This window comes from Thermobia domestica, chromosome 5 (assembly GCF_964235325.1).
Source record: "Thermobia domestica chromosome 5, izTheDome1.hap1.1, whole genome shotgun sequence".
NCBI classification, from domain to species: Eukaryota; Metazoa; Arthropoda; class Insecta; order Zygentoma; family Lepismatidae; genus Thermobia; species Thermobia domestica.
In genome coordinates this window covers 95,068,647-95,091,478 of record NC_137458.1, presented here as the reverse complement: position 1 = coordinate 95,091,478, position 22,832 = coordinate 95,068,647, and the positions used below count along the sequence as shown (strand labels likewise).

The 22,832-nt window shown below is 34.2% G+C and overlaps 1 protein-coding gene across 1 annotated transcript in view; it reads right to left on the bottom strand.

Annotated features, from left to right (window-relative positions):
- Positions 1–22,832, bottom strand: part of LOC145686008 (inactive pancreatic lipase-related protein 1-like) — a 132,957-nt gene that overhangs the window by 41,747 nt on the left and 68,378 nt on the right. Inside the window, exons 4-5 of the mRNA XM_081758843.1 lie at positions 19,967–20,221; positions 13,249–13,434 (exon numbers count right to left, since the gene is read on the bottom strand). Coding sequence (XP_081614969.1) covers positions 13,249–13,434; positions 19,967–20,221 — 441 coding nt within the window. The remainder of the gene's footprint in view (positions 1–13,248; positions 13,435–19,966; positions 20,222–22,832) is intronic.

The window sequence follows — 22,832 nt, the reverse complement described above, 5'->3', positions numbered from 1 at the left end:
CTCATAAAATTATAATTCTATCTGTAAAATTATAAACATAATAATATTATTGCGTACATATGTAAGCTTAAGAAACATCTGACATACTGTATATCTTTCCTGTTCCTATGAATACCTTCGACCATGTTACTTTTTCTTTCCTTCTGTGGTAATAATAATAATAATAATAATAATAATAATAAAGAAATAACAGAATTACAATACCAATACCATACAGAAAAAATAATTGCCACGACTTGACTTGAACTCAGGTAGCTGCAATGGGAGTTTCATTCTTTCACAATATTCTTTAAACAAATCGCCCCCAACCGGAGTATTGTTCGCCACTGGCATCCCATGTCCTTTCGACATATTCTAAACACTACACAGACCCGAACGCAGAAGTACTGAGGATAGTTAAAATTCTGACCTTGCTCTTCAGAGGAATTCGAACCCCTAGCATATTCGCCTCATGATCAGAAGCCGAACGCCCGAGATCAATCGGCTAGTGCCACCGGTTCAATTTGCCACAAACTCCTCATACGAATATAAGAAAATAAACTAGCAATTATGGAACACAAACACAGAACTGTCTATTTCTACATGTGTTGATACAATTCAAAGAGTGTGAAAATAATTTCTGTCGTCTTTCCCTCTTTGGAAACTAAAAGTTACGGTAAGGATGACATGTAATGTAATTCGGGACCATCTCTGAAACCGATGACGTAGCCTCAACTTGAAGAACGTTTCGTCATATTTTCCTCATTGAGGAACGTCTATATAACTTGTTTTTAAGTTAAACAAGGAAATCTCGAGTAAGTCATTAAGACACTCACACAAACATTAGTATCTTGATTACATTTTCCGTGAAATGACTTTAATTAGGTATTAGTTTTGGTGGAAGATGAAGTGGCGTGGTGGGTAAGTGTTTAGCGCATTGAACCTCTATTCGTTAGGCCCGGGTTCGAATCCCGGGCAGGAAGAAAGTTTTTCAGGTGTTTCAATTTGAATGCATACTCAGAGGGACAAGCAAGATCTCTCTTCCCTAGAAAGAAAAAGATATAGGAACAAGAAGAATTTGAGATGGCCTGTCAATGGAGACAGCGATTTACAAACTTATTTCCAACAGTTGTTCTAGATTTGATATTTTCGTCTACTTTCAAGCATTTTCTGATTCATGTGTGATCAGCGTTTTTATTTCTTTGAATATAGAGTATATAATGAAATAATACATTACATACACAGCAATATTGAGATTAGCATATGATGTTCATTGGACAACACGCTCTGAACCAGAGAGATTGATCTCAGAATGGAGAAATGTTTCGTGCGTCATCTACTCACAATTTTACTTGCATAAAGACTTGACTTTGTGCTACCAACTGCTGTCAGTGCCGAGAAGAGTCACGTGTATCTTGGATTACATATGTCCAGGGGTTATCACAACTTCAAATTACCCGGAACCCAAGTAATGGAATTATCACAGTCAGGGATCCAGGTACTTATATGAGTGACTTTTCTAATATATAAAACTAGCATCAGTTATCCGTTACGCTGGGTTAAATTAAGAAAAAATAGTAATATGTTTCGTTAGTCAGTTTTTACTATTACTAAAGCGCTCCTTGATATTGGTCATTTTCGATGATTTTTATATATTCCCTCTCCTCCCAATGTAGCACGTCACGCCATCGGAATTGTCATTGTTCATCTCAGTGAATCCAAAAAATGAATTCGACACTAATGTTGGTCATTTTGATTATATATATGTATCAGTAATCAAGTAACAGTTCCTCAGTATTCATAAAATTGATTGAAATCATGTATAGAAATGTTAAAAAGTGAAAGATCGTTAAAGAATCTGCAAATTTTCATGGCTCAGACAATTTTCAGTACTATGTAGGAACAAATGAAACAATTTTTCGTGAATCGAAATATTTTCTCTTATATGGGAAAATTGAAGAACTTGTTATGAGTCGGAAAATTTTCATCATTTTTGAAGCAAAAAATAAAACAACTTTTTGTGAATCGGAAAATTTTATTGCTCTGTAGAAACAAATGAAAGGAATTTTCATAGATCGGAAAATTTTCATCACGATGTAGAAACAAGTGGAAAAAACTTTTCATAATCCGGAGAATTTTAGTTATTATGTATAGTGATGTTAGGAGGAAAATTTTCCACTATATTTAACTGCACATAGAGCTACAAAATTGAATTTCTGTAGAGGAAAGTTAGTCAGCAACAAATTCTAATTTTCCAATTAGCTATCGGGAACCGGAAAATTTTCTAATATTTCAAGTTGGGAAGTAAAATGTTACACAGTGTTTCTCTCTCTCTTCTTCTTCTGCGAGCTCCTTCGTTGCTAAGCGGTTAGCATACGCGCGTTTGGCATGGAAGACCTGGCTTCGATTCCCAGTGGGGGCTCATGTAGTTCGGATTCCACGTTAATTAGTTGGTCCCGTCTTATATAGTCTCGCTGCTGAAAGGAACGTTAAACTCAAAATCAACTCAATTCAACTCCCCCCACTCTCTCTCTCTCTCTCTCTGTGTGTGTGTGTGTGTGTGTGTGTGTGTAGGTGTGTGTAGGTGTGTGTGTGTGTGTGTGTACGCAAAGTGCAGAGAACATACATCGAGTTCGTAGAGTACAAATATCCCATTCTATTATTTAAAACTTCAATTTATTAAAAGTCATGAATATTTTCCGATTCATAAAAACATACTCCACTTATTCCTACATCGTTGTTTAACCGTAAAATTTATTGGTAATAAATATTGTCTTAATAAGTTTCAAGAAATGAAAATCTAACGATTCTTTATTTTAAGAATGTTTCAAAACTTCAATGCGTTCTTCCCTCTGAATCCACCTTTGATCTTACAATATTAGATTTCGTCAGTTTAATACACATAAGACGGTATTCTCATAGCTTTACTACTTTTATAGATTTACATACTGCAACATTTATAAATAAGTAGATATAATATAAAGTGCCTACTGTAATTTTTTGACTACCCAAAATTCGAGTTTAAGTAATTCATTAAAGTTACTACCCAAAATTCGAGTTTAAGTAACAAGCAAATTCTTGTTGTGTGTGTGTGTACTTGTTCTATCGAATCGTCATTATTTCTAATACATTTTTCTACATAGTAATGGTAGTTTTGCAATTCAAATTTCTGCACTAAGATGTTGCTTATACAAAAATTCCAATATTGAAATTATGATTTACGAGTGTTAAACACAATAAAATCATTTTCTTATTTTCTGTTACAAAAATAATCTTCATAAGGAACTTCTATGTCGCTATTTCATTACATAGGCAGGCCTACATGTGAAGAAATAGTGGAATTTTCTGTTTCTGAAATTGATAAATTCACAAAGGTTTCTTTTCAATTTCTTGTTACATTTTAAATATTGGAATGGGATATTTGTTCTCTACGAACTCGATGTATATTCCCTGCACTTTACACACACACACACACAGAGAGAGAGAGAGAGAGAGAGAGAGAGAAACACTGTATATTTTTACTTCCCAACTTGAAATAGAAAATTTTCTGGTTTCCGAAAGCTAATTGGAGAATGATAATTTGTTGCTATCTAACTTTCCTCTACAGGAATTGAATTTTATAGTATCCAATTTTATAATAGACATAATATCCAAAATTCTCCGGATTATGAAAAGTTTTTTCACTTGTTTCTACATCGTGATGAAAATTTTCCTATTCATGAAAATTCCTTTCACTTGTTTCTACAGAGCAATAAAACTTTTCGATTCACAAAAAGTTGTTTTACTTTCTGGTTCAAAATCGGTGACAATACTGCAAAATTCAGCTATCATGCCTCGATCAAAATCACATTCGAATGAGCTCCTCAGAAAGTACAACGAAGCGAACCCAGGAAAAGTTTTCGTACCATTCATATAGCATGCCCCTGTCGTTCGGCAGCTCCGTGCAATCGGTAAGTGGGCTCACTGATGCCACATGAGTTCATACCGGACAACAAAAATCGCTTGCTGGAGATGTGCAGCTTTCTGGGTGCAAGGAATAAACGGGAATGTTTTCTTCAACAGGTTGTCACTTAAGATAAACATACATTTGCTACGACAATTGTAAATGGTTGGGACATTAGCTGGAGTTTGATCAAAGTATAAAATATTTTCCAAAACCCCTTGAAGAAATTTAGCTCTCTTAGGAAACAAACCCATACAAGGAAGACCAAATCAAAATTTTTACTGGATACCACAAGTGACAAGTGGAGATCTACACAGCATTATAATACAAGGTGTTGTGACGAAATTAGGTAGCACTGCGAATATCTTTCCAACCAATTATAAGAGATGATTGTCAAAAAGTATTGGGAATATCTTAATTCAACAATAGATTGACAATTGTTGATAATGATATATATGCGTTTCAGATATAAATAATCCACACCATTTCACTCGTATGATTTAGTTTTTATTTTTGAAATCTGAACATTTAAAATTAAGAAATAAACGCTTATACCTTGCCCTGAGAGGTCATATTATTTAGACCTGTACTGTACTGTAAGAATTTCTAAAAAAATAATAATAATAATAAAAAAAATAAAACCTAAAAGTTACTGCTCCTTGGTGTAAATTGTTTAAATTTACTGTTACGTCTGGGCATAACAAACGGTTCTGCAAACTCGAAATATTTTAACAACCGGTTCTAGCGAACCGATGCGAACCGGCTAAATAGCACCACTGGCTATAACCGCTTTCTTGGCATTATTCTGTTTCCCGACGTCTAATAGAATCACTTTTCTAATATGATATTAGTTCCCAAATAGATCCTGTAGTTAAAGATTGCTCTTCCACTTGATTATTACTAGTTGGTCTTGAATTACCCAAATTTAGTATCAGGGCAAAGCAATTCGCATGCAAAGAAATTACTATTAAAACATAATTCTCCTTCTTGCTACAGTCTTCAGATAGCCTAGAAGACAAGGCTAGACTAACCACTGCATCATCCGTAGAAACCGAACCTTGGCTTAAAGCTTTATTGTTGCTCACCCTAGGCCTTTACCTCACTAATGAGAGTTTTCGAATAGGAGTTGCGTTACATTGGGAGCAAATATTTGTGAACCTCATAAATTCCAAGCATGTAAGAATCCAGTAGATAAAAAAGGACTGTGTAGGCTCTCTTGCATAAATCGTACTGGTAGACTTCAGTGTTAATGTTATTATAATGAAAGCACTCATTTCAACAGGTATAGCGGCAATAAAGGAATCAAATGGCTATAGTAGAACAGACGATAAAAAACCAGGTGGGATAACTTTGATACTTTGGAAGAGAAATAAATCATTAAATTGGGATTTTACTCTACTTGCAGAGATACTTTCAAGTTTCTAACGTTCTTTCTTCTCACTCCAAGCGGACAATGTAGCCAATTGAAAAGAAACAGGAAAATGAAAATACAGTAGCATACCGGAAAAGTACCAATTTCTAACTATTACATTGAATCCAGTGGATTGTGGGGAAGAGAAGGCCTGATCTTTATAAAGGAATTATGTAAACGTATTAGACATTTATCTGGTGATGATAAAGCAAGCACCTTCCTAATTCAGACAATAAGTACGGCAGTACAAAGAAGCAATGTAGCTTCCATGTTGGGAACCATAGCACCAGGTAAAGAACTGGATGAGATTTTCCTGCTTTAAACATCTCCTATCGACCATGTAACTTAAATTATTCTCCTATCTATGAGAAAGTATCTTCTTGCAAAATGGATAATCCAGCTAATATTGGCCCTACTAATACAGATCCTTGAACGAACAGGATTCCAGGAACAATGCAGCTAGTTTTCCCAACGAGATCAGGACAGTGCAAAGAGGAAGCTGACCTTGCTGGTTGGAATGAGGAAAGTAAATACCTTCTAATTCTATGTGTATTTGTGCCCCTTTTTCAGTATGCAGGGGCCATAAAGCATGCAAATCTTGAAATAAATTATTATCACAATCACCTTACTTTTTTCCTATTGACAGTCGAAAGTAGTTTACACAAAAAAATAAGATAACATGTAAAATAATATTGGACATACAAAGGTATGTGAGAACCAACTGCTATTTGTTTTATAAAACACAAGAGCACAGTATTGAAAAACGTTCTCCAAATCATTCATTCTTAGCCACATCAACTTGCACAACTACAGTAAAATTGCACTATAGTAACAAATTTCTTCCAAAATTTTTGTAAATTTGTTAGCTCTTGTATGACAGTAGCTCTAACTAAATCTTGTAACGGTCCGCTCCTTGTCATTGCAAAGTTTTGTTTAATTTTTGTCTTGCCTGCTTTATGGTAATCATACGTTTTCTTGCATATTCTGTTACCTATTTTATATTAATCTTTCCTAGTGTTGTCCTACTTGATCTGCACCATTCTATTTATTTATTATTATGTTCTGTGCTGCATTATATATATATATATATATATATATATATATATATATATATATATATATATATATATATATATATATATATATATATATATATATATATTATCTGCACCAATTTATATTATGTTGTATCGTGTACAAATTTCTGTATGATGAATTCTTTGTTTTCTGTATGTACATATCAATCAATGTGTAATTTAGATTCCTGGCCTAAAATTGTATAGTTGCTATTTTAATTATCCATGGCATATTTGTTTTTATTCGATAATTGCAATGTTAGATGTGTTGCTTTGAAATAATATATGTAAATTTACTAGAGATGCAAGGGCTCGAAAAAAACTCCGGCTTTTTTGAAAAAAAAAAACTCGGTTTTTTCTGCTTCGCTTTTTTGCTTGGGAAATTTTGGGCTTTTTTCGAAATGTTGTTTTAAATTGATAAAGCAGACTTTGTTTCGCTTCTCTACAGCACAAGAACTCATTTGATTAGTGGTTGATGTAGATAATAATATAGAACCTCTAAAATAAACCACGAATTTCGAAAAGATTTTTTAAAAATTCTTAACATATTTACATTATGAGTTCCAAAGGATTAACCAATATATATATATAATAATTTTTTAACTTCTTATACACAAAAATAAGTACTTTTTTGAAACAAGATAAACAAATAACTAGCAAAATTGTATGTAGTATTTTTACTTCAAAATATCACACACACACTTTTTGAAACAAAAAATAAAACATGAGAGAAATACATTTATATGATAATCTTAAAAGCTGCACATCAAGAGCTTGGTTTCGGGTGGTTCTGCACATTCTTGAAATTTTTAAGTTTTAACTTTCATATACATTATATGAATATTCGAACAAATTTTTCATTTATTGATCACATACGTAATAATATTACCACCTATCAGGTGCTTGGAATCTGCAAAATCGGTAAAGTTCCGAAGTCTATAATGTACTGACTGTTCCTTAAGCTTGTTTAGAATTGGGAAAGTACCAAATTTTCTGTTAATGGATCATATGCGTAATAGACTGTTCATCTGATCGTGCGGTTTCCAAGACTTATAATCACCATCACGGTTTACCCAGCCCTGAAGGTTTCTGAATTTTTAACGACAGGAATTCAACATATCATTACGAAACTTTTTTTAAATAAAAATATAAAAACTATGGAATACATTTAAGAAGAGTGGAAAGAATCAATCACTGTTCCAATTTACAAGAAAGGCGACAAAATTGAATGTAATAATTATTGAGGCATTTCTCTTAACATTCTATTAACAAGATAATTCCATACGCAGATGAAATTATTGGAGATTATCAGTGTGGAGTTTTGGAAATCGATCAACTATCGACCAGATATTTACTATTCGATAAATACTCGAAAAGAAATGGGAATATATTACTCAGTACATCAGCTGTTTATTTAAAAAGGCTTACGACTCGCATAGGAGGGAAAGGAACATTGTACGACATTCTTACAGAATTCGGAATACCGAAAAAACTAGTTAGATTAATTAAAATGTGTTTAAATGAATCCCAAAGTAAAGTCCGAGTATAAAAATTCTTGTCCATGAGCTTACACGTCGAGAATGGCTTGAAACAAGGAGATGTGTTATCGCCATTATTGTGCACCTTTGTTGCGGAGTACGCTATAAGGAAAATTAAAGATAGCAACCAGGCCCTGAGCTGAATTTTATTCACCAGGTTACGGCGTATGCTGATGATGTAAATTTAATAGGGGATGATAGGAGAACAATAGAAAGAAATGCAGAGTCCTTATTAAACGCTTGCAGCGACTTTGGTTTGGAAGTAAATGCAGAGAAAACTAAATGCATGAATGTTTACCGGGATCCTAATATGGCAAATTATGGATGCGTTAAAATATCAAATAATACTTTCGACAAAGTGGATACTTTCAAATATCTGAGATCAATATCACCAGACCAAAATCATATCCACAAAGAAATTAAATGTCGACTGAAATAAGGAAATTCGTGTTATTATTCAGTTCAAAATATTTTGTCGTCGCGAATTCTGTCGAGGAATTTAAAGCTTAAAATATATAAAACGATAATCATGACTGTTGTGTTTCATGGTTGTGAAACATGGTCGCTTGAGGGAAGAACGCAAACCTAAAGTATTTGAAAATAAAATCCTGAAACGAATATTCGGATCCAAGAGGAACGGGAATGAGGGAAACTTCATAACGAAGAACTGCATAATTTATACGGTTTACCAAACATCGTTACGGTCATCAAGTCTAGGAGGCCCAGGTGGGCAGGTTATACAGACAGAATGGAAAAAGGTAGGAACGCTTTCAAAGTTGTAACTGGAAATCAAATCGGAAAACGTCCATTAGGAAGACTTAAGCGCAGATGGAAGGACAATATTAAAATGAATCTTGCAGAAATAGGAATACAAAGTAAAAACTGGATTCAGTTGGTAAGGATTGAAGTCAGTGGAGAGCTTTTGTGAACGCGGCATTGAACCTTCGGCCATAGGCCATAGAGAGAGAGAATATATTTAAGTTAAACACAACTGCACAACAACCATGAGTGAGTGGTTAGCTTTTGCGCTTCTATCGGGAAGTCCGGGATTCAAGCCCGCATTCGACCATTTTGACAATGTTTTTCTTAATTGTACCTGTAAATGTAGAGATAATGCGTGTACTGTGAGTTCTGGCCGACTTCCTTTCTTATCGTTTTTAAATCGTTGTTATTACTAATTACCAGCAGTGCCGGATTTGTGAAGGGGATTAGGATGGGGATGTCTTATTGGTGAAGCTTGTTTATCGGAATTACAGAATTTCTAAAGCAAACGAAATATTTGTTATGCCTTTACTCATAAACTTCAAGCTCTTCTCAAATAAAATTTACGTATTTTTAGAAAAACTAAACAATAAGAAAAACCCCTCCCAAAATACTTTTCTAAATCCGCCACTGATTATCAGTATAAAATGGTCTTCAAGGTTGTATCCGGAAGGTTATTGCTATATCATTCCACAGCTACAGTATGACAAGAATGTGGAAATACGCTTTGACAAATATACTGAGAGACGTACGCTCTGACGGATATGTTGAAAAACAAAAGTATAACTTATGTGCTAGAAGCTAGAGTAGGCCTACTAATCTCTAGGAAATGAAACACGGACGATTAAAAAAAATGTAGAAAAGAAAAAAATGTCGATAACTCAGAAGTTAAAATATCTTCTACAATTGCCCTCAAATACTACGTACTTTATGTTTAATTCATAAAACATGTGTTCCATCTATCATGATGGTGAATTCCATAGCGAAATATAGCATTTAGGTCACGAAATCTCATTTAACTTTAGAGTATACTATAGGAAAGCTATTTAAGTAGAAAAATCATGAAAATGAAGAAAGCCAAAATTTCCAAAATTCTCGTTTTTTTTCCAAAAAAGCCGGCTTTTTATGTGCAAAAACATCGATTCAAAAAAGCCGGCTTCTTTGCATCTCTAAAATTTACATCGAATTCCACATACAAACCAGCTAAATTTAACCTATTTTGCGTATAATATAAAAGAATTGCACGTACTTTCTTCAACCGAATTCGTAACTTATTCTGAGCTTTCAGAATTTACTTTGAGATGCTTGTAATAACGTATAATATGCACGGACGTCTCTGGCGGGGGGACAGGGGAGGACGCGTCTCCCCAAATACTTTAAGTACGAGTAATAGAAGCAAAGGTGACAAGGGGAATTTTAAAAAGGAGAAATTTGAATATTATATATGAGAGTAAATTTCATGCAAATACTGTAAAAGGGCAGCAAAGGACAACTACTATGACAATGTAGAAACTAAAGATAGAAATGAGTGTTTATGAGTGAATTGAATTTGAGGAAGATGGAAAGAATACATTGAGGAGCCGGATGACAGCAAAAATAAACTGTACGTTTTAGGCATTAAAACGGAAAATGAAGTAATCGAGGATGGTTCATTGAACAAGCTCAAAAACATACAGCGAAATGAAAAACAAAAAGGTAGATAATATACCATTTGAGTTTATTAAGAATACAGAAGAAGAAGGAAAATCAAAAATTCGAAATTTGCAATCAAATCAAGTGTCATCATAAGACTTCTTTCAGAGAGTTAAGATTACGTTAGCTAAACAATCGAAATATATGAGGACTATAAAACTACCCTGCTGCAAATGCGTTTAAGAACACTGAGCAGGAATTCACCGGTAGAAATGCCAAGGTGAAGAAATTACCTAAGAACCATATTATATACAAACTTATTTTTTTTCGGCAAGTAATCTACCAGTGATGGAAGAAAATTATGATGAATTGTGTTGCTAAAGGTAGAAAGAGCGGATGACATTAGTAAAGTAGATTCCAGTTTACTCATAATTTTTACGTAACTTTAGTTGAGGTCTACTAGCATTCTAGTCGTCCCCGTCCTCCCCAATTAATCAATGCCAGAGACGCCCATGATAATATGAGTGAGCAATATGTATTTGTTGGTCCGATTCTAGATCGCTGTCGTAACTAGATTCTTTCCAAATTATGAGATATGAAATAAATAATAACTTTTACCATGTAAAGTTGTAAATTTGCCTCATATCAAAGCACATAATCTCGTGATTTTTGTTATGTATGTATATATACATCTCATCATTAGATGCATGATTTGAATGTCATTTGGTTATTCTTACATCTGATTCATAGTAGACGTATGAAAGGCGTGTTTAGTTGATAAATACATATTAGATGAAACGAGAAATTACGAAGGGTGATGAAACTTACTATGTACACTCATGCCCAAAATTATTGTCGCATGTCTATAAATATGTTGTTGTAGGAATATAATTTGATAACGAATTCGTCCGGTATTTCTTATAATGTTAGTATGTGTATAATCGGCAAAGACACGTATGTGGTAAATTTCATGTCACAAGACCAGTAAATAAGAACAATAAAACTTTCTTCTCCACTTAGCAATATTTAGGTTTTTCATTCTAATTTTCGTATTTATATTTTTTTCTATGAAGTTTGCCACAAATATACATTTCACGATCATACACTTAGTATCAGTATTAAAAGTACCCTGCAAAATCATTATCAAATTATATTCTTACAAGAAGACAGTTATAGATATATGACAATCATTTTGGACATGAGTGTACCTGCGATATGTAAATGTGATGGATTAACGTATATAATTGAAGGATGTCTAAGGGTGATTTTATTTTATCTACTGAAGTTCTGTATTTGGCTACTTGATTGAATCAGACAAAAGACCTAAAAGATGTAACTCAGGACAGAAAGACTAAAGGCTATCACATGCTAAATCATACTAATCTGACATCGTGTTCCTTCATTTGATTTTGGCAGAACAATAAACTAATTGTTCCATTATGAAATAATTTGATTCATGTTAATTTTGCAACATGATTTATATAGTTAGACGGTGTAACAAAGAGACAAGTTACTTAACTTTCCGAGATTGTATCTAGAAGGAGATGAAAGTCTGCTAGCCTCAGGAAACATGACATATTTATATAACAAGAATTTTAGGAATGATCAAAATATGGACCAAAAGATAGCGATTTGGCCAAGAATTTTGGAATGATCAAACATGCATCAAAAGATTGTGATCTTGGCTAATAACTAGTTTGTGGATCAGGGGGCACAAAATTGTTAACCGGCCGCTAAATTGACTTTTCGTTTTCTTAACGGAATACACATATCATACTGAGTTGACTGATAGATTAGGTTTGGCTACGCAGTACATAATTCTCAAGATATAAAACATACAAGAAAATTTTTGTTTTAAATACATTGGATGTTTTGATGCATTTTTGGATTAGGGTCCACAAAATTTTTGAAGACCCCTAAATCAAATTTTCATTTTTTGGCGGGAAAAGCACATCATAGTGAGTTAAGTGATAGTTTGGGTTTGGCTACACTATTTGTAGTTCTCCAGATATAAAGCGTACAAGAAAAATTTTGATTGAAATATATTGGATCTTTTGGTGCATTTTTGGATCCGTTGACCATAAAGTTTTTGACGGCCCCTAAATCGAGTTTTTGAATTTTTACAGAATAACTACATCATTATGAGTTAAGTGATAGTTTGGATTTGGCTACACTATATATAATTCTCCAGATGTATGGCGCACAAGAAAAGTTTGGATTTGGCTACACTATATATAATTCTCCAGATGTATGGCGCACAAGAAAATGTTTTCCTGAAATATATTGGATCTTTTGATCCAAAAATTATCTTGATGTTAGACGTACCTTTGCAAACTGAAGTATGGCATCTTCGTAAGTTGGATTTTAATCTAAAACTCATTAAAATCCATTTTCTTATCCTGTAGCAACTGAAAAATAAAAGTACTTATACCAACGCTCTTTTGAATCAATATGAATGAGAAGCAACAAGAAAGATTAATAGATCTTCTTCCTTGTCATTGAGTTGTCAATCTGATTTCACATAGTAACTCCTAAATGTCTACCTAGACGCATAACGAATCTCTAAACTTCAGTCAGAATTTGCAGATTTTATCACTTGATTTATATTCTTTCTGTTTTTCGCCTATCCGAAATCCAGTTATGTTTCATGCCTTTTCATTTAACTACAATCACAGTCATTCGACTCGTTGTATTTTATCTATGTAGTTGAAGAATTAAGATATATATATATATATATATATATATATATATATATATATATATATATATATATATATATATATATATATATATATATATAAGTAGAAAATAATATATTTTTAAGTTCTCAATCGGCTCGGTTGTTGATATTGTTTTAAACACATTTAACTATCACAAAATGCATTCAAGTTATTAACTCATACTAACCGTTAAAAAACCCAGTTCCACAACATCCAGGTTGTAACTCGCCTTTGTTAACGTAAAAATCAGCATCTCCATCAGGTCCCATTGTGGCTATCGGTAGAGAACTAGTATGAATAACATCAAGAAAATCTGCATCATAATGTTCCAAATAGCTGTTGACTGCAAAACCCGCAAACGCGGGATCCAAAGCTATTAAAAAACAGAGCAAACGAATATAAATTTTTAAAATATAAAAATTAATTATTCATGTACAAGGAATTTACATTAGGTTGGTACGATTGCAATATCTCAAGACATGTTCTACTTTTAAAGGCCAAAATAAGTCATAACACCTGGCTAGTCAGTCTTCGGGTGAAGCCCTACATTTTTACCATATATTAGCCAACATTTGGTTCTATGATGTAATCATCTTGAATTTCCAATGTGAAGAAATTCCCAACCAAACATTGAATTGCTCTACCAGAAATTAACTTCTTCCTGTCAAGAAATAATTAACATGTCGAAAAATGTTATTAAGTGGAAGAAACGTCAGGAGGGCACGGTGAATTAGGAAGAATTTTATACTGCAGCTCATGGGGAACCTCAATCGTCATTCAAGCTACGTGTGGACAGACATTGTCGTGCAACATTAGAACATCATATCTGTTGATCATTTCTGTATGCTTATGTCAAGTTTTCAGTGCTTCCCTTGGAATTTAGCACTGTAACAAACCATAATGATTTCACCTCGATGAGGAAACACGAACATGGATCGTTCCCATCATAAATTATTATACTAGTAACCCCTTCTTCGAGTGGAGCAGGTTTGGGAAACTATCCTGAAGGTTGACCATAGCCAGACTATAGCCTCACCGTTACGATTATCGTAGTAGGTGTATCAGTTTTGAAAAAATCGTAACGCCGAACTCCTTCATGGTTATTCCGCATACTCAGAGAACTGTATATCTCTGGTCGGAAAGCCTTGGTAGCCGGTGTTAGGTTATGTGGCATCTATGAATTTAGGTTTCACATTAATAATTGCATGGTCGCATCGAACTAATAATTGCATGTATGTGTAACTTGTCTGCAATTGCACAAATACTTCTCCATTGTAATCCTGAGAAGCTTATTTCTCAATGTTGTGCTAGCACTTTATATATATATATATATATATATATATATATATATATATATATATATATAATTAGCAACGCGCCATACATTCACCACTCGTGGCCACAATGCACTATTGCTTAACTTTTTAGGTGAGATATGCAGAAAGTCCTACTTCGAATTCGTAATGGAAAATTGCTTGCAGTTTGGTATTATGAATGATGCACTTTGTCACGATCCTCTTCCAAAAGACACTTTCTCTTCCCTTATTAGACTCTCCAGTTTATTTTTACAAGATGTACAGAGTTTATGATGTGCCTGAGTTTATACATTATCTCAGACAAACCATTAGTTGCATTACAGGGGTAGTTCTCCAATAGATGTAAAATTCAACATTTCAAAAGTACTTACAATATTTTATTAACTAGATAATTATAAGAATAATTATATATATGTATGTATTTAGCTGTTATACTTGTATTAGCTTCACAATTTATAAAAAAATAGTTATTATTTGCATATACAGGACGTTCAGGGCACAAGAGGATCAACTCCAATTATCAAATTTATTAGGAAAAGACACGAGAAGTTTTTACGGAATGTTTAAGGATAGGACCTCGGGATACGAAATTAATCCGTTCCGTAACGTTGTTCGTAGACCGAAATGTGTCTGAACCGAAACATTTTTTTACCATTGCAATTACTGCAAATTCAATTCTGCCCCATATAAATCGTTTTTTGACTTGTCTATGGATTTAATACTTATGTCATAACATGCAAATACAGTAACGTAAAATGTTTACAGTATAATTTCACCTTTTAGTTTATAGATACTAACACAGGTAGAGGAGAGTTCAGTGCCGTGCCATGGGGGTGGCGAACGGGGCTAAGGGCCCGGGTGCCGAAGTAAGGGGGCACAAAATTAGGAAGAAAAGAAAAGAAAAGAAAGAAAGAAAAAGAGAGAGTGAAAAAATTAGTTGGAATATTTCTAGAATGTACTTAAATCCTCTTCCTACTTTAGGAATTGGTCCTATAATATTATTCATGTTGCGAAAATATATAAAATGGGAGGAAAAAGTAATAAAAAGCGCTCAAAATCAAGGAAAAGCGATGTTTATTTTTGAAAATTTTCTTACGATTCAAGGTAACCATGTTGGCGCTTCGCGGCTGGTCTGTCGACTTCACCCATATGTACGGAGGCGCCGTCGTATATTTTCGCACTAGGCGCTGTTTTTCCATGGCACGGCACTGTAAGAATGAGACATATTGAAACGTAATTTACGGCAAAAACAAACAAAATTGTATCAGAAACAACACAATGATAACAATGTTCCCAGTACGCAGTGGCGTATTTAGGGAGGCTTCCGGGCTTAAGCCCCCCCGAAAGTTAACAAAGCCAGCAAGTTAGCAAGTGAGTACAATTGTTGCTGTTAGCGAGTCGAAATGTGGCGCCGAGGGATTTTTTGCGGATCGAGTCAAAATTTGTTCGGAAATTGTGTTCTAGGCCGATTTCTTCGTGACTCGAGGTGCGCGAGGCACCTCGTGACGCAGGCAGGCTTGGTGACGCGAGGCACCCTATATATACTGAGGTATGTATATATAGGGTGTGGCAGCGAATCGGGCCATTTTAAAAGCGCTATTAAGGGAAACTGATGACATTTACTTGGATGTATCAAGTTGGAATGCGAACTAGACATGGAAAAATTAACTTATTTGTCAATTGAAGTCGCCAAACAGCATTGCTTGCAGCATACACAGAAGGCGGATACCTTAGCAGTAATGGGTGATGGATAAAGTCTTTATATTTAATTCTTTCTTTGTTAGTTGAGTTTAACGTTTCTCCATCGTGTAGAACCTTCATATAATTTTACTCATGAGCAACTACAAGACTTTTAAATATGTACGATGAGTATCCACTAACCAGACAGACTTTTTTTTAACGTTACTTACACAAATAAGTACCGGTATTGCATTGTTAGTTACAAACAAAATTGTTCAGTAGCTGAAAATTCACCAATAGAATTTGTTGTTAGTGAAAAGAGTCCTGATTACATTAATTTGCCACAAACATTACATTCAAGCAGAAATTGTGAAATCAGATGGCTTATTACTCTCCGCAACAGATAAGAATATGCTTTAAATGATTTTTTAAATGCTATGTTTAATGAAGTGCAAATTTTCCTTAACAAGAGACTGATTTCATTCTCATCACATAATCATTCCTATCGCTCATACCTCGAAAAACTCTTATATTATAGTGAGAGCTAAAAGTATGCGTCTACAATGTACAATGTGGTTTCAAGATACTGTTGGTAATAGGATTTCAAGAACGATATGAACTGATAAAACATAGTGTGTAACTTGACACGATTGGACATCTTCATTGTAATACTTTCAATTGAAACAAATTTTTAATTCATGGAGTGCAATTACATTAGAATACATTCCAGGGAAACTAAATATTTTGTCTTATTGCCGGTGAAAATGAATATCTTCATGCCAGTAAATGCAAAAAATAATAATGCAACATTACAGGTTAAAAAGGTCAGCATAAATCCCAGTGCAAAGTTGGCTCAAGGAACATTCTATAATCTGCATCTGTAGATTATCCACTGAGGAGAGTTTAAATGAAACTCTTCCGAAAGATATACAGTCAAAAACTATTGATAACCTGTTCATGGGGACATTGTTAAACCATGACTGTAGAATTAAAACAAATGAAGCAAGTGAACCATCGCCAGAGTTCGATTTGAATTTAAACATTTGAGCATTAATTTCTTCACATTGTATGTGAATGGAAAAACTGTATCATCAAAGCCATTACAACCTAGATTTAAAGAAGACTTTTACATTTCATCACACCACATATTGTTCTCAGAATCTGGAATAGATTTTACCAACAATGCAAATACAGCTTCGAGAGAGAGCTATTGGAATGGATGTATATACATGGTTTGTCCCAGATGTAAAGAGTCAGATTCTTTCAGTGTTTATTGATCAGATTGGTACAATAAATTAAAAATCTTCAAAGTATGACCCTCTTGTGTCAGTACATTTTACCAGCGAGATTTTTATGTATTGTATGCCCCCTGGAAGTTTTGAATGGAGGTGTTCTTTAAAATCCTTGTGGAAGTCGTTTTCATGTTGTCAATGGTGTCCAAATGGAATTCTTTCAGGAATTATTTTTACCTTCGAAAACAGAAAGAAGTCTGGTGGGGCCAAGTCGGGATTCTAGGGTGGTTGTAGAACCATTGTAATTCCGATCCGAGCAAGTAGTCGCGCACGACAAAGCCGGTGTTGCTGGAGTGTTATCAAAATGAAACTTTCACGAGTCCTTGATCTCACTCCTGACGTTGTTGATCTTTTGTTTCAGTGTTTGAAGGACTTTCACGTAAATAGTCTGCCCGGGTGGTACAAACGACTATTGAGTTGAGTTGACTTTAGTTTAGCTTCCCTTTCAGCAGCGAGGTTATATGAGACGTGGACCTACTGATTAACGTGGAATACGAACCACATGAGCTCCCGCCAGGAATCGAACCCGAATCTCCCACGCCTACAAATGACTATGGTTTTCGACTTGCTCATTCTTTCCTTTTCTGAGCGAGGGGACTGCACCACGACATACTGTATTCCTGAAAACTCATTGCATTCATTATAAATATAATAACATACTAATATAAAGTTTATTTTCAACAGTACATGGACATTATGCTTATTATTATCAACGTTGCAAAGCTCAAAGCAAAATACGATGAATTTCAACATATGTTCACAGCAGTGCCTCAAGACTTGACTATGTTAGAGGTAATTTAATGATACTTTCTATTTCCTTTCCGTCACGGACACAATACATAAATGTGTATATAATTTCTAAAATAAAGTCCTTCCCTTTCTTCTCTTTACAGAACTCGCATAATCAGATCTTAGAAAGCAACAAAATGTAATCCTTGACATCCACACAAGATATGTCTTAAAATTGAACTTGAATAGACCTATACACAGCTTATGTTTATTTTACGTTAACCTATAATCCAGCATTAACTTCACAGAAAAATAACCGACTTGAAAACCGCATTGTAAACCATAATATTTATGTTTCAAAAGAAAAATATTAACCGACTTCAACAAAAGCTTTAAAAATTAAAAAAATAATAAAGGTGCTAAAAAGCAAATATTACTACTGCTTATTCACCCATACCCTTTATCTTTATCATATTTCACACATACTTTTTAAATTTACGAATTTATCTCTTGATGACTGGGTAGTAAATCTAACATATGTTACGTGTGATGATTTATCACACTATATATAAAAAAAAGTTAATATGGTCATTGTTATCCTAGAACGTAATGTTTTCAGTTCCTGAACCATAGGGTACTCGAGCGCCTCTAGTGGAAATTTCTGAACCACATACGTTCGAATGAGCTGCCGGTAGCCTGAGCAGCCATTCGAAATGATATGTCGAACTGGGCAAGGTTTATCTCGACTTGAATTGTGAATCTATAACGGTCTTCATGGAAATTGTATAGTTTGAAAAATTATAGTGTTCAAAATCGAGAATATTGTAAAATTGATAATAGTTATTAAAATATCAACCAATTTATTTGGTTTGAATTTTCGAAAATTCCTACATTTGGTGTGAATTTATATTCGGGTTATAAGAGGTGGATCGAAAAACTCTTCCCGAAGGTGAACGATGGTTGATCAATACTTAATTAATTGGGTGAGTGTTATTTTTGATTATAAAATATTCTCTTTATAATGTTATATTTCCTACAGATCAAATATATAATTCTTATTGCATTGATATAATCTAGGAGGTATTATATTTATTAGATTCATTATCGAAAGTTGTATTAAGGGGTAATTCTTGTGATTAAGAATCACAGTACCATTCAACCTAGCTTTATAAATCAAATTAAATTTTGATAAAAATTCTAAATTTTTCAATATAGCTTTAATTTTGTTATATTTTGTTAAAAATATTTCTGTATTGCATATTTATTTTTCCACAAATTTTGTTATAAAATTTATCAAGTTAGAAAATCAGTTATTTTCAATTATCCATATTACCTAGTTTTTCGCAATTTTAATTTGGTGGATAACAGCTGTTTTTTGGAAGTATTTGAGCTAGTTCTGGTAAAGGTTTTACTATAAATTTAGAATGAAACCCGATAAGTATTTTACGGAAATATTCAAATGCTAACTTACAAATAAGTCCATTATTCATTGAAATAACGAATCCCGCAAACCGATAATTGTCCTGGTTTTTATAACCAGCGGCCCAGGACGGAGCACTTAGAGGCACGTTACACATAGAAAACAATAGTTAGAAACAGAAAATAAACTATGAATAACGCCAACTGTAAATGTAAACTATTTCAACTTACTATACAAATAGAATAATTGCTTTTATAAATTGGCAAAATACGCACATATTTGTCTTTAAGGAGACTACACTAATTGATTTCAAAATTAAAAATCATTTACGTTCATTATCAATGTTTAGACTTACTATAACTCGTCTGTCATTTAGGGAGAAACATTCCCTAAAGCAAGAATCGATAAAGCTGAGAAAATATCTAAATAATAAATACATCATCAGGAATAATTTTTAACTTGTCTTACCAGTAAGTCTATGCAGTTTTAACGGGCGCATATACTTGTTAATTGTCCCTGCAACTTGTGCTCCAAGACTGAATCCTATGACATGAATATCCGTTCGAGGAACACCTTGAGACACTAGGAACTTTATGAGCATTGCTGAGCAGTTTCCAATAGTATCCACATTTATAATTGCTCTAAAATAACACCAGTTTGATCCTTTAACCAAATTTCTGTAGTCTGCAGAAATCACGTTAAAATCTGCAACCTCGAGGAAAGCTAGTAGGTAAATACACGAAAATTGTAAGAATAAAGGAAAGTAATATTTCCTTAAATAATAATAAAACTTACATAAAAGAAGAAAAGGTATTATCTTTAAGTCAATTTCAAACTCCGTATAGTATACCTTGGTACATTGTTGATTTTCTTATATAATTATTACTAGATTCCAAGTATGATACAAGTGAATTGAAATTTTCATCTTACAGTGTCTTCACAAATCAGCTCATTTTCATAATTATAGTTTGCAATGTACTCGTGGATCATTCAAAACAATAGCAAATTTCTAGTCGAATATGTTTGATCATTATAGCATATATGCCATAGTATAACAATTGTTCTGGAATGCATAATTAGTATATTTTATTATGAGATCATATGTCTTTATGAGCCCGATACAATCAATTAAGAATGTGTGTTGTCTTTAATGGTGTCCCACCATCACACCTGCCGTTCGGTCACTATGACGTTTGACTATCCTTGCTTGTCATATATGCGTCTAAAGCGTATGGCTTCATCATTATAGGCCAGATTATAGTACAATTGAATGAAAAGATCACAGTTGCCACAGTGATGTTTACTGTAGTCTGAGGTATTTGTGTTCCTGGGTCAGTGGAAGACGACTCAAAGGTATGCGTGCCGCAAGGCCAGTGATCAGTATTGTTATCGACGTCTGCTACTATTGACCAGTGTAACTGACAATGTGGATGATAGTGTGGTCTGTCACTATCATGTAGACAAAATGTGTATCATCCTTGGTATGGTTACGCTACGCAGTCCTCTGTCCAATCGTCGCTGCCTACGGTTTCCAGTTCGCGTGTCCACGCTGCACTACCTAAGTTCAACGTGCAGAGTAAACTTGCCTATCGTGGTACTACTCGCTTCATACATTCGCAATCCTGTTGAAATTCTAATAGTTCGTGAGTCATTCTTGCTACTTAAATCCTGTCATTTGTTCTTGCTATTGCAATATTCACAAACAGGAGTGTGTGTGCGTGTAAGCAATTTGTGTCACTTTTATGTGCCACTAAAAGAAACAGTTGGTTAATACAAAAATATATAAGTGAAAGAGATATTTTTGTCTTTGGCCCACTGATAATTATGCATACTTTTATTTCCTAGTTCTAAACTTCTGTTAAGAATTTAGATATGCGTTTATGGCAAGAAATTACAACAAAATTATTAATCAGTGAAAATTATTAATTTTCACTAATCATCCATCTTCTTTAGTCGAAAGAACTTAATCGTCTAACTAGAAATTTCGTTTCATTTTATTAATTTCTGCTTTGATTGAAATAATTGTGTAAACCTACTAATTTATCTTCTAGAAAGTATATAATTAAAATTTCATATATTTTCATATTTTGGACTTTCCATTTTCATATTTTCTTATTGTTTTCTTCATACTTTGCCTCTCTCTAGTATTATTTTAATTTGATACTAGTTACATGATTTTGATAGTTGGCAATATCTCACATGAGTATAAGGTTTTTAACCGTTCTCCAACAACGTTTTAATCAAATGGTAAAACCAAACATAAAAAACTAGTAGAGGGGATGAGATTCCAGCCCTCACCCGCCGCGTGGTAACTCGATACGCTTACCAGTTAGTTATGCTGTAAACACTGGCGCAAATCCCGGGGGGACGAAGGGGACATGACCCCCCAATCTTGGACCTGGGGGGACTGTCCCCCCCCAATATTCTGATTTTAAAAGGTCTTTTTCGGATAAGTGTCATGATTTGTGTCCGACTGCCCCAAAGGAATGTAAGATGAAATTGATTTCTCTTGGCTTTTCCATTTTTTTTTAAAAAAAAGAATCGTATTCTGTAGTATTTCAAACTGAACTTCGTGCTGTAGTGAGTTTAGTAGTCTCATCAATATGTATTAATTCCACTTCCGCTATTTGGGCACAAATTGCAATAAATGCCAGAGGAGGATATGCCCCTCTCCTCATGCTGGAAAGTTGTCTCAGCTGTACGTACGGGCACAAATTCCGGGGAAATGGGGAGACATGTCCCCCCCAACATTGGAACTGGAGGCTCTCCCAATAATCCGGTTTGAAAAGTGCTTTTTGCAGATAACTGCGATGAGTTGTGTCCGACTGCCACAAAGGAAAGTGAGACGAAATTTGTTTCTCTTGGCTTTTCCATTTTTAATGAAAATGAAGACGTACGACTGTGCGTGACGTAACCTGATATGAAATCTTATCTCCTCCTCTCCCCTAGGCCCTAGCACACGAAGAGTATATAGACTATCCAATGTCAGTAGAACCCATCTTTTCAGTAAATGCGCATTTAATCTATTTGTAGTATCAGCCTAGGCATCTACTCATGCTTCGTAAACAAACTAACTCTATAGCCTATGGAACCCGGAGGTTCAATGCCGCGTTCACAAAAGCTCTCCACAGACTTCTATTCTTAGCCAACTGGATCCAGTTTCTACTTTGTATTCCTATCTCTGCGAGATCCATCTTAATATTGTCTTCCCATCTGCGCCTAGGTCTTCTTAATAGTCGTTTTCCGATTGATCTTGCCGCTAACACTTTGAAAGCGTTCCTACTTTCTTTCATCCTGGCTACGTCCTGCCCACCTAAGCCTCCTAGACTTGATG